The 12,031-nt window shown below is 40.8% G+C and overlaps 1 protein-coding gene across 1 annotated transcript; it reads right to left on the reverse strand.

Annotated features, from left to right (window-relative positions):
* Window positions 1-5,588: 5,588 nt before the first annotated feature.
* LOC140755465 (collagenase-like) lies at window positions 5,589-11,150 on the reverse strand. The gene is made up of 5 exons (XM_073090736.1): window positions 10,891-11,150; window positions 9,333-9,600; window positions 7,451-7,540; window positions 6,616-6,821; window positions 5,589-5,817 (listed from the first exon to the last, which is right to left on the reverse strand). The coding sequence occupies exons 1-5, from the start codon at window positions 11,089-11,091 to the stop codon at window positions 5,713-5,715; spliced, it is 870 nt and encodes a 289-aa protein (XP_072946837.1). The 5' UTR covers window positions 11,092-11,150; the 3' UTR covers window positions 5,589-5,712.
* Window positions 11,151-12,031: the final 881 nt, after the last annotated feature.

Below are 12,031 nucleotides of genomic sequence, written 5' to 3' on the forward strand. Positions count from 1 at the left end.
AACCAACCAACCAACCAACCAACCAACCAACCAACCAACCAACCAACCAACCAACCAACCAACCAACCAACCAACCAACCAACCAACCAACCAACCAACCAACCAACCAACCAACCAACCAACCAACCAACCAACCAACCAACCAACCAACCAACCAACCAACCAACCAACCAACCAACCAACCAACCAACCAACCAACCAACCAACCAACCAACCAACCAACCAACCAACCAACCAACCAACCAACCAACCAACCAACCAACCAACCAACCAACCAACCAACCAACCAACCAACCAACCAACCAACCAACCAACCAACCAACCAACCAACCAACCAACCAACCAACCAACCAACCAACCAACCAACCAACCAACCAACCAACCAACCAACCAACCAACCAACCAACCAACCAACCAACCAACCAACCAACCAACCAACCAACCAACCAACCAACCAACCAACCAACCAACCAACCAACCAACCAACCAACCAACCAACCAACCAACCAACCAACCAACCAACCAACCAACCAACCAACCAACCAACCAACCAACCAACCAACCAACCAACCAACCAACCAACCAACCAACCAACCAACCAACCAACCAACCAACCAACCAACCAACCAACCAACCAACCAACCAACCAACCAACCAACCAACCAACCAACCAACCAACCAACCAACCAACCAACCAACCAACCAACCAACCAACCAACCAACCAACCAACCAACCAACCAACCAACCAACCAACCAACCAACCAACCAACCAACCAACCAACCAACCAACCAACCAACCAACCAACCAACCAACCAACCAACCAACCAACCAACCAACCAACCAACCAACCAACCAACCAACCAACCAACCAACCAACCAACCAACCAACCAACCAACCAACCAACCAACCAACCAACCAACCAACCAACCAACCAACCAACCAACCAACCAACCAACCAACCAACCAACCAACCAACCAACCAACCAACCAACCAACCAACCAACCAACCAACCAACCAACCAACCAACCAACCAACCAACCAACCAACCAACCAACCAACCAACCAACCAACCAACCAACCAACCAACCAACCAACCAACCAACCAACCAACCAACCAACCAACCAACCAACCAACCAACCAACCAACCAACCAACCAACCAACCAACCAACCAACCAACCAACCAACCAACCAACCAACCAACCAACCAACCAACCAACCAACCAACCAACCAACCAACCAACCAACCAACCAACCAACCAACCAACCAACCAACCAACCAACCAACCAACCAACCAACCAACCAACCAACCAACCAACCAACCAACCAACCAACCAACCAACCAACCAACCAACCAACCAACCAACCAACCAACCAACCAACCAACCAACCAACCAACCAACCAACCAACCAACCAACCAACCAACCAACCAACCAACCAACCAACCAACCAACCAACCAACCAACCAACCAACCAACCAACCAACCAACCAACCAACCAACCAACCAACCGTTCTGAAAAACGAAACATCGAATCTTTTTAATAATAACTCAAAGCGACTTAGCAAACGTCAGAAAATGAAAGCTATATCTGTCCCGTTCACATTATCAGTGGTAAACAAAATAGCGAGCCGTCGGTCAGCGCATGCGCAACGCTCTCAAAGTATCTTATTTTATCTGAATGAAATCAAGTTATATGTATGGAATTTATATAATTTTACTTTCTGCGAGCTTTATTCAGTTTTTTGGTGATATTATTTTTGAGATATAATGTTTTGAATATATAGTAATTCATGACTTTTGTTATGTGTGCATTAAAATGCACATTGCCAACGACATACATTATTACTGTTTGAGAATATTGTGTCTTTAAATGCACATTGACAACTTTACTACTATATACTAAGGTTCTGCACACAAGGTAGGGGTAGGGTGAACAAAGTTCAGGCAGAGTTGTTTTTTTTTATAATTCATGACTGCAATTCATATTTCCCCCCTTCCACTAAATTTCTAGTCCTTAGCTTGCAATATTTTTCTTTCAGATGACTGGAGACCGAAAAATTCTAGCTTTGGTGTTTAAATTGCGTAATTAAATCTGATGTAAAGCAAATCTTAGGAAGATGAATTCCAGATGTGCAGGTCTCATCAAGACGTTTCTGAACTGAAGTTCTGTCCATTCAATAGCGTCTTCTGTCAAATATGTAAACATATCCAATAATGATGACTCGAGGACATCTGCAATATTAATCCCAGATAAGACCAAATTCCCACTTGAAGTCGGCCATAGATGCGCCACTAGCCCTGAAGACAAAGCTGGAATGCCTCAGAAAAGTATATCTTCTTACCACACCCTTCAAACAAGTGGAATAAAGTCCAGTTATATGCTCAAATTTAATACAGCATTAAACGGAAATATGGATGAAGGTATAAACAGACAAGTCGCTTTATACCGTACAGATGTGATAGGCCATCGTTAGTATTGTTTTCACAGGTTCTGGACATCTTTGTTTGTAATTCCTGGTTACTGTTTCGTCATGAGAACAGTGGTAAACAAAAATTAATGCCACTCAAAAAGTTTCGAGTCGCTTTATGGGAAACTGCGTTTTTTTGGGAGGAGGCCTTCTAATCTCTCAACTCAACTAAAATATCTCCAAACTTGTTCATATGTCATAGCTTCTGACATTTTTTATCTTTAGTATTTTCGAAATATATGATATTTTTTGTTTTTTAATTATTTCTTAGTTTAGTGAGTACTTGGCGGTGTGCATTTAAAGACACATTTTGTTTTGCTTGTGAACCTGGCAGTGTGCACTAAAAGACACATACTATATCCTGAAAACTAAAATTCAGAGATTTTTTATTTTATTTTTCCTAATATCCTTATTACCCAATTAACGCAGGGAAGTAGCAAAAGTATAATTTTTTTTGGGGTAAAATTCTCTGCCAAGTATAGGGTTAAATGGGACTCACTGGTTACGCAGACAGTATAAAAATATGACATTCAAGTTTTAAATTCTATACAATGACCGCTAAGAGAATGCATTCTCGACAGGGCGTCGAATATAATATTATGAAAAGGAGACTGAATTTCTACGCCCGAATGATGTGCATGTACCTAAATGTACCTAGTACAAAGGTTTTCTTTTATTTAAATGTCTAATCCATTATTCAACAAGTAATCAATTAGGTATGGCATGAAATACATTTCTTTATATCGATGGTCCTATGTATATGGGCCAAATTGCAAAATTACAACTTTACAGGAGAGGCTTCCAAAGTTTAAATTTACTATAACTTCAGATTGATAAAACTTAAATTTAAGAATCTTTGCTTGTTTGCTAAGACAACTATCCTCCTCATTTACTATAGTATTTTATATATACATTTATTAGTTGTTTTTACGTCACATTGGGCCTTGTTGTTATAATTATTTTTCTTTAAAAACATCCTAAAAGGGCCAATGAGTCATATTGACCTTTATACGCGTATTACGCTAATTAGCATAAAGTATTTTTTATTTTTTACCCATAAAATTTGAAGTACTTACAAAGGTTATCATCGCTATTTTCTATAAAATCGTCGTTTTCATGATATAAATCGTTTTTCTGTGCACTGTTATTTTCATTTCCCAATGCCAAATTCACTAAATTCCGACTTCTACACAACTTAGCGCGATAATTGGATGCCATAATTTACTTATTAAACTAAATTGTAACCCAAAAACACAACAATTACATTTTGTATTCGTCACAGTGCGGCAGTTGCTCCGTTCAACGTATAAGTGTCAAATCAGCTGATTGGTCCAAACCTTAAACAAACGCGCACATGACAGCACGATGCATGTCTGAGTTGGGAGCGAGTTGACCGACGACTTTGCGGTGGTTACCGGATTGAAGCAGGGGGATGCCCTGTAACCTGTGCTTTTCAATTTAGTCTTAGACTATGTTTTGAGAGAAGTGAATGCACTGGACTCAGGCATAGAACTCGGGGGAAAGCATAAGGTAATAGGGTATGCTGATGACCTAGCTCTATTGGGGGGAAGCCGTGAGGAAATTATCGAAGCCGCTAGTATCCTGGAGAAAGAAGCAGAGAAGGTGGGTCTCAGAATCAACCAGGACAAGACCGAGTATCTCCACATGAAGCGGTATAAGGACACTCGAACTCAACTGCAAGATCTACGCGTTGGAGATACCTGCTACAAACAGGTTTCCAAATTCAGATACCTGGGCTGTACTGTTACAGACAAACACTCACGAGAGGAGGAAATTGGCACTCGAATCCATAACGCCCTACGTTGCCGTGCAGCTTTTCACAAGGTTCTGGTGTCCAGGCTATTGAGTAGAAGAACTAAGCTCCGAATATATAAGACATGGGGCTCTTCAAAAAAGGTGCAAAAAGAGCTCTCATACAAAGCCGGCGATGCATTAGCGACTCCTCTGGTGTTGCAAATGTCCATAGGCGGCGTTGACTACTTTCCATCAGGTAGCACGTCTGCCTAATCGTTAGGTTAAACGATAAAAAAAAAAAAAAAAAATATAAAACCGTAACAAGGCCCGTCCTTATTTATGGGTGTGAAGCGTGGACACTCACACAAAAGGAAGAAAATAGGCTGTTGATAGCAGAACGAAAAATTTTACGAAAGATTCTGGGACCAGCCCAATCTGATAGTGGGGAATGGCGATCCCGTACAAACGAAGAGATTGAAGATCTAGTGGCCGAGCTTAACATCATAGGAGTAATCAAATCCCACCGTCTTCGCTGGCTTGGCCACGTTGTAAGAATGAGCGAGGATCGCGGCGTCAAGCACGCGTACTTGGGGCGTCCAAATAGTCGACTCCCTGTTGGCCGCCCAAAATACCGCTGGGCAGACAGGGTCGAGGCAGATTTGCGCGAACTCAAAGCCAATAACTGGCTTGAGACTGCGCAAATCAGGGACAAGTGGCAAAATCTCGTGTCGGAGGCCAAGACTCACTTTGGGTCGCTGCGCCAGCGGAGTAAGTAAGTAAGTATAAACAAACGCGCGGGAACTCCCCGCGTATAAGTCTCTAGCTACTCTTAGGACCTTGTACGTTTAAATTCATGTACATATGCCGTTATACTGTGATAAAAAATCGTGTTTCTATGCAGAAATCTTTTGTTTTTAATAGCTCATATGATTAATTATATCGATAAGATGCGTTTACCATAAAAAAAGTCAAATTGACCGAATTGTTACTTTGGCCCATATACATAGGACCTATCGATATTTCTTCGCTTCCAGATTGAGAAATAAGCTGAGTTTTGAGAATTTTATATAAAAATGTGTCCAATTTTTAGACTACATCTCAATTTGTTACATTTTGGCCCACCATGTTCATTCTCATTTATTTGCCGTACTAAGGATAATCGGTTCGATAATTAAGTCGTAAAAGCGTAGTAAACACACAAACATACGCACTTTCGCATTTACAATACTAGTTAGGATTTCAGTCACCCCGATGTACTGAACAGAATGAATTAGGATTTTTTGACACCCAAAACTTTATTTATACAAAAACTATGACAATTATTTTACAATAAGGTTTAAATGGTTGTAAGGTATTCCGTAAAACTGCTAGTCCGCTCTGAATATAGAAATGAATCGCGTCGCCATAGCAAATTGTATGACTACACCTGCTCGCAACAACTTCAGAGCGGACTAGCAGTTTGGCGCGGACTATAGGAGTGAACTACAAGCGGCTCTGGATCCAGGAGGCGTAGGAGGTGACCCGAGCGAAGCCGGCGGGGAAGCCGCGCTGGCAGCCCGCCGTCGACCAGAAGGACGCGATACCGATCTGTAACAAGCATTACATTAATTCCCCATTATGAGAGAGTTTCTCGTCTCGAAGATGCGATTATCGATGGAATATAAAATATTTTGTTCGTCTAAACATTCGCTCTTCTCGCTCGTTGCCTTGGGTGATAATTGCCTCACATGGAATCTTTTATTGCGTCCGTGTAAACAGAATTTCAAAGCAATAATCGTATTTCGACACTTTATGCCAGTTGCTACCTTGACTGCAGTGGACGAGGGTGTTTTAATTTTTAATTATGTCTTATTTTTCCGTTTAATTAATTCTTGTAATTAAACGGAAAAAGAAGAAAAGGTTTTGTGTTAAAAAATGGACAGCGAGAAGAAATGATTTGGGAGCATATATATATAGGATATGGGAGCGTTGTACCTTGAATTACAATTGGATAATCACTAAACTCAAATAAGAAATCTCGCACTGAAAACGATTCAAACTGATTTGCATTTTGATACGATTATGTTATGGCGATTATTGCTTGTGATAGTTGCTTACGATTTCTCGACCCCAAACGTGCGAGAAACTCTCTCCATATAAATGGCTCATTTATAAAGTCAACGAATTATAAACAAATCAACTGTTTTTCTAGTACGTTTTAACATTTAGATAAAAAAATGCCGAAAAATACCGGTTTGTAGTATGGAGACCCCCATTAATATTCGACTTTATTTTATTTTTAGTATTTGTTGTTATAGCAGCCACCGTTATGCATCCTCTGTATATTTCAAGTGTCTATCTATTACGGTTCCAGTGATAGATTGGGTACGGAACCGGAAAACTTACAAGCACAGGTCTGGTGATGGAGACGGTGCCGCTGATGAAGAGCGGTCCGCCGGAGTCTCCCCCGCACGTGCTCTTCCCGTCGGCGCCGCTCGTGCACAGCGTGGAGGAGACCACGATGCTGGGCCCGAACACTCTCCGGCACTCCTCGTTGGGGATCACAGCCAGCTCCACGTGGTTCATGTACTGGCTGGTCGTGATGGGGGCGCCTGGGATGTCGTGAGGTAATCGCAAAGGTGATAAATAAATATTATCAGGTAAGGATAGTAATAGTAATAGCCCATTGCTAGGGCCTCTTAATAGGGGATTCCGAGATATATTTTTTATAATGTAAGAAATACTAGAACGATAGGGCTATCGCGCTTGGAGGACTCCGCTTGTGTTCCATCGGATATCCAGGAGTTCTTCACCTAGCACTGGGGACGGCCACTGAGGGGGTCTTAGTGCCGTAAAAATCCCATATAACACGGCGTCGCTCCCTACGGCATGGGGTAAATTTTGAAGATTTCCCCCTCGTGAAAAAAAAAGGTAGGATTACATATTCCTATGTGAAGACGGCTACAAATGCGTCGCCACCCCTGAGTACTAAGCTAAAAGGAAGTGGAACGCTTCGGAAAGTATGTTTCTCTTACCTTCACCCCTTACCAACACCCTTCAAACTAGAACAAAGCAGGACTCAGGTGGCCTATGGCCGACCTCAGGTAGGAATATCCAATCCTATCTGGGGTTGATTACAGATATCCATGGGCAGCAGTAGCCACTTATCATCAGGTGGACTGCATGCTCGTCTGTTACTCTTATATTATAAAACAAAAATCTTTCCTTGCAATATACTCACCATCGTTGGTGCGTCCGAAGCCGACGGCGGTGGCGACGGTGCCCGCAAAATTGTTGGAGCCCGTGGCTAGTCTGATGCTGCTGATGGTTCCTGGAAAGCAGTAATAAAAGTGGTTCCGGTAGCCTTTTTGCGAGCTTGGCCTGCAGCACATGCAAAACATTATCCGTAAAATAGTAGGTTTATTTTTAAGTCGAATTTTTTATGTTTTTTTTGTGGTTTTTGTATAAGTGATTTTGTATTTTGTCATAATTATTGCTGTAGTCCTTATTTTCGTGAATAAACGTTATTATTAATAGCCTAGTGGTTAAGAAACTCGGCATCTTCATCGAGGGGTCCCAGTTTCAAATCCCAGGCACCTCTGAATTTTCAAAGTTATGTGCGTTTGAGAAATTAATTATCACTTGTTTAACCGAACATCGTGAGGAAACTTGCATACCTGAGATACCCAAAAAAAAGTTTTCAAAGGCATGTGAAGTCTATCAATACGCACTTGGCCAACTCGGTTGTCTATGGCCTAATCCTTCTAGTTCAGAGAGGAGACCAGTGAACAGCAGTGGGACAGTAATGCGCTTATGATGAATCATTGCTTGACGCAAAACGTATTTATATAGTTACTAAAATTAGTCGAAATTAGGTAAAAAATTAGGTAGATTTGTGTTTGCATTGAGGAAACTAACCGAGCTCGCTAACAAAGATACAGCAATAGCTGCATACCACGGACATGTTGAGTCAAATTTAAGATACGGCATAATTCATTGGGGCAATTCAGTTGACAATATGAGAGCTTTTAAACTACAGAAGAGATGTATACGTGCGATATTTCGAGTCAACCAAAAACATAGCTGTAGGTTGCTGTTTCCAGAACTCAAAGTAATGACCCTTCCATCATTATATATCTATGAGGTTTGCATCTTTGTAAAAGAAAATTTTGACTTATTTAGCATTAAATACACAAGGTGTCCGAGAAATACAAAAAATGAATTAAATATTAAGACTAACCATATCTCGAAATCCAAATTTTACAAAAAAAGTGTATATGGTATGGCAACAAAATTATATAACCACCTGCCAGACGCAATAAAGCTTTTAGAAATTAAACATTTTAAAATTAAATTAAAATTGTTATTAATAAGTAAATGTTATTATGAAATTGACGAGTACCTTAATGATAACTATTGAATGTATAATGAATATCTTGACATAATTATTTCCATTGTATTAAATTGTTTATTAAATTATTTACAATCTATGTTTGACATTCAATAATGATAACTGTTACTTCTTAAGTGTATAATGTAATATTTTTCTCCTGTTTTAATCTAATTTAATTATATTTACACCGTCTTAAATATACTTAGTTTTAGTTTTATTAAAAAATTGCATGCCCACTGGGTAACTACAGAGAAATGTAAAACCGTCCAAAAACCTTGTAAACACCTGTATTATGCAATAAATACTGATTACTGATTACTGATTAAGAAATCTTTGAACTCGAGTTTTACCTACTTTGAACGTTCCGATTAATTTAAAATTTTGAACGATAGAACCGATGACAATACACGATTTAAATAATTTTATCACATTCCCCTCATCAGGATCGTCAGGAATTAGGATTAACGATTTTCTTTGTGCGATTTGAGCGTGGTTTTTAGTTTTAAACTATATATATTACTAGATGAACCGTTTTTATATGTTAAGGGTGAACAACCTTTATCACTTAGGGCTATGCAAAATAGATAGTAGCCGATTCTCAGACCTACCGAATATGCATATAAAATTTGGTGAAAATCGGTAAAGCCGTTTCGGAGGAGTACGGTAACTAACATTGTGACACGAGAATTTGATATATAAGATTTGCATGTGGATTGATGATGAAACTTACTGCTGAAAGCGACACGGTCTATAGTGATGACGCCGACGTCATTGTTCAAGTTATCTTCATTGTAACTGCGGTGCAACTCCACCTGTGAGCTGATGATGCGAGTGCCGCCAGAGAACAGGAGCTCGGAGCCGAGCACCACGGTGACCTGGCTGGCTTGGTTGGCGCGGTGACGCCAGCAGTGCGCTGACGTCACCAACCGGGTGTTGGACAGTAAGGAGGCACCGCAGACAGACATGAGCCCGGAGAGCAAGTCGACTATTAGACCCGCCTGAAATATAAACAAAGGTTGGAAGTGATAGTTGTGCTTTGTGGTTCGACTCCAGCGGCAACACCGCCACACCTATTTCTATTATAACAGTAGTGTTAAGCGGTGCCGTGTTCTGGTTTGAAGGAAGACATATATTTCAGAGGCGTTCCAGTTTAGTCCTCAGGGGTAGCGGCACATCTGTGGCCGACATTAGGTAGGAATATCTGTTCTTTCTGGGGTTGATTACAAATGCCCATGAGTGGCAGTGACCACTTACCATCAGGTGGACTGCATGCTTGTCTGTAACTCCTATAATATATAAAAAAAAAACTATAACCAATAAAATAATTGACCACTGCCCATGGACATCAGTAATCAAATACAAATACAATTCATTTGTACTCTTATAGTTGTGTAAGGTAAGGCGTTGAGTACTTCTAAGCGTAGGGCGCCATCTTTTCATCAGTATAATTGGGGATTGTCCCTGTAATTGCGAGAATAGAAGGGCTACGGTATTTCCTGCCTGTCGTAAGAAGCACTAAAAGTGGGCTTCCGGAATTGTAGGTGGAAAGAGCTCGGACCGCCCGCGACCCTGGGAAGGAAGGGTATATATGGTCGTGTACACCAGACGATATGGCGAGCGTCATGCTCACCTGGACATCCGTAATCATACCCAACATAAGATATCTCAGATAAGATCAGATTACTACCTGAGATTGGCCATAAATGCATAAACCCATGTGGAATAATAATATAATGACCGGAACACAGAAGCACATAACACTAAAAGCAAAAATAAAGACTCGTTTGACTGTCGACAAAAATTATAGTTTTCGAAGTTTGCTTTCTTGAAGAAACTTCCATAATTAAATCCTAATACACTATCGCCACAATATTTATTTCCCCATCAACGACCTGGTTTCAAGCAGCAAAAGCAGTGATAGCCTAGCGGTTAAGAAAGTCGGCCTCTTGATGGCCTTCGAGGGTCCGATGTTCAAATCCCAGGCACGCAAGTCTGATTTTTCAAAGTTATGTGCGTATCAGAAATTCATTTTTACTTGGTTTAGCGTTGAAGGAAAACATCGTGAGGAAACTTGCATACCTGAGAAATCTTTAAAAAAGTTTTTAAAGGTATGTGAAGTCTACCAATACGCGCTTGTCCAGCGCGGTGGACTATGGCCTAATCCTTCACTCTGAGAGGATACCCGTGCCCAGCTCTGGGACAGTAATGGCCTGATGATGAGAGCAGCTTGAAATACTCTGGTAAAAAAATATTTCCATCATCTTCGAAATTTTCGAAACATGATTTACCTTGAAAGGGAACTGGCCAACATTGGAGGTGGAGCCTCCCACGATCCTGGCGCCATCGAAGTCCATGCCCTCTTCAGCCGCCTTGATGCGTGCGGCTTCGGGGATACCGATCTCCTCGTGGTAGTCGGTGAAGATGGGCTCATATTGAGGCGCAGCTGATGCTGCTACCGCCAGCGCAAGGACAACTAGGATCGGTCTCATCGTAGAAGGGTTTGGTACTATGTAGTAATGCTATGTTCTCAGTGTTATATATTCAACAATATCTTATCGGAATATATTATAGCTAGATTAAGTTTCAAACTTTGTTTGTGTGCTGGGAATCGGAAATATTTTTGAAAGAGAATGCGTTATTATATTAATTGACTGTAATTCAAGAGAATGCATTTTTTATAATGTAGTAGCTGACGAGCTGGCATTACCTGATGGTAAGTGGCTACTGTCGCCTGTGGACATCTTTAATCAAACCCCGATAAGATTAATTTCCTACCTAAGGTCGGCAACAGAAGCGCCGCTACCCTTGAGGACTAAGCTGGAATTCCTCGGTAAAAGTATGTCTCCTTTACCCTTCAAATCAGAACGCAGCAGCGCTTAACACTACTGTTTTTTGGCAGATATAGTTGTGGCGGTGGTGCCGCCGGAGTCGAACGGCATAATTCCATCAGTCTTTACAAATATATAATTATTTACAATTTTATATTATATTATATTACAATATATAACCTTGTATTAATATATATATTTGTCATCATGATCATCATCAACCCATTACTGTCCCACTGCTGGGCACGGGTCTCCTCTCATAATGAGAAGGATTTGGCCATAGTCCACCACGCGGGCCAAGCGCGTATTGGTAAACTTTACATAGCTTTTTTTTAGATTTTTTAGGTGTGCAGGTTTCGTCATGATGTTTTCCTTCACCATTTAAGTACGTGATATATAATTTTTAATATGCGCGTAACTTTGAAAAATCAGAGGTGCCTGGGATTTGAACCTCGGACCTTTTGATAAATTATCTTTATCTTTATCTTTAAAAGAGGCCGAGTTTAACCACTAAGCTATTAACTACAGCATGCGGACAAAGATACAGACCTATAATTGTATTGTTTTGTTGCCGTGTCACTAGGCATAGGACTTATCAGTT

Source organism: Epargyreus clarus, unplaced genomic scaffold, assembly GCF_041222505.1.
Source record: "Epargyreus clarus isolate Ecla_fem2 unplaced genomic scaffold, WU_Ecla_fem_2.2 ptg000033l, whole genome shotgun sequence".
Lineage (NCBI taxonomy): Eukaryota > Metazoa > Arthropoda > Insecta > Lepidoptera > Hesperiidae > Epargyreus > Epargyreus clarus.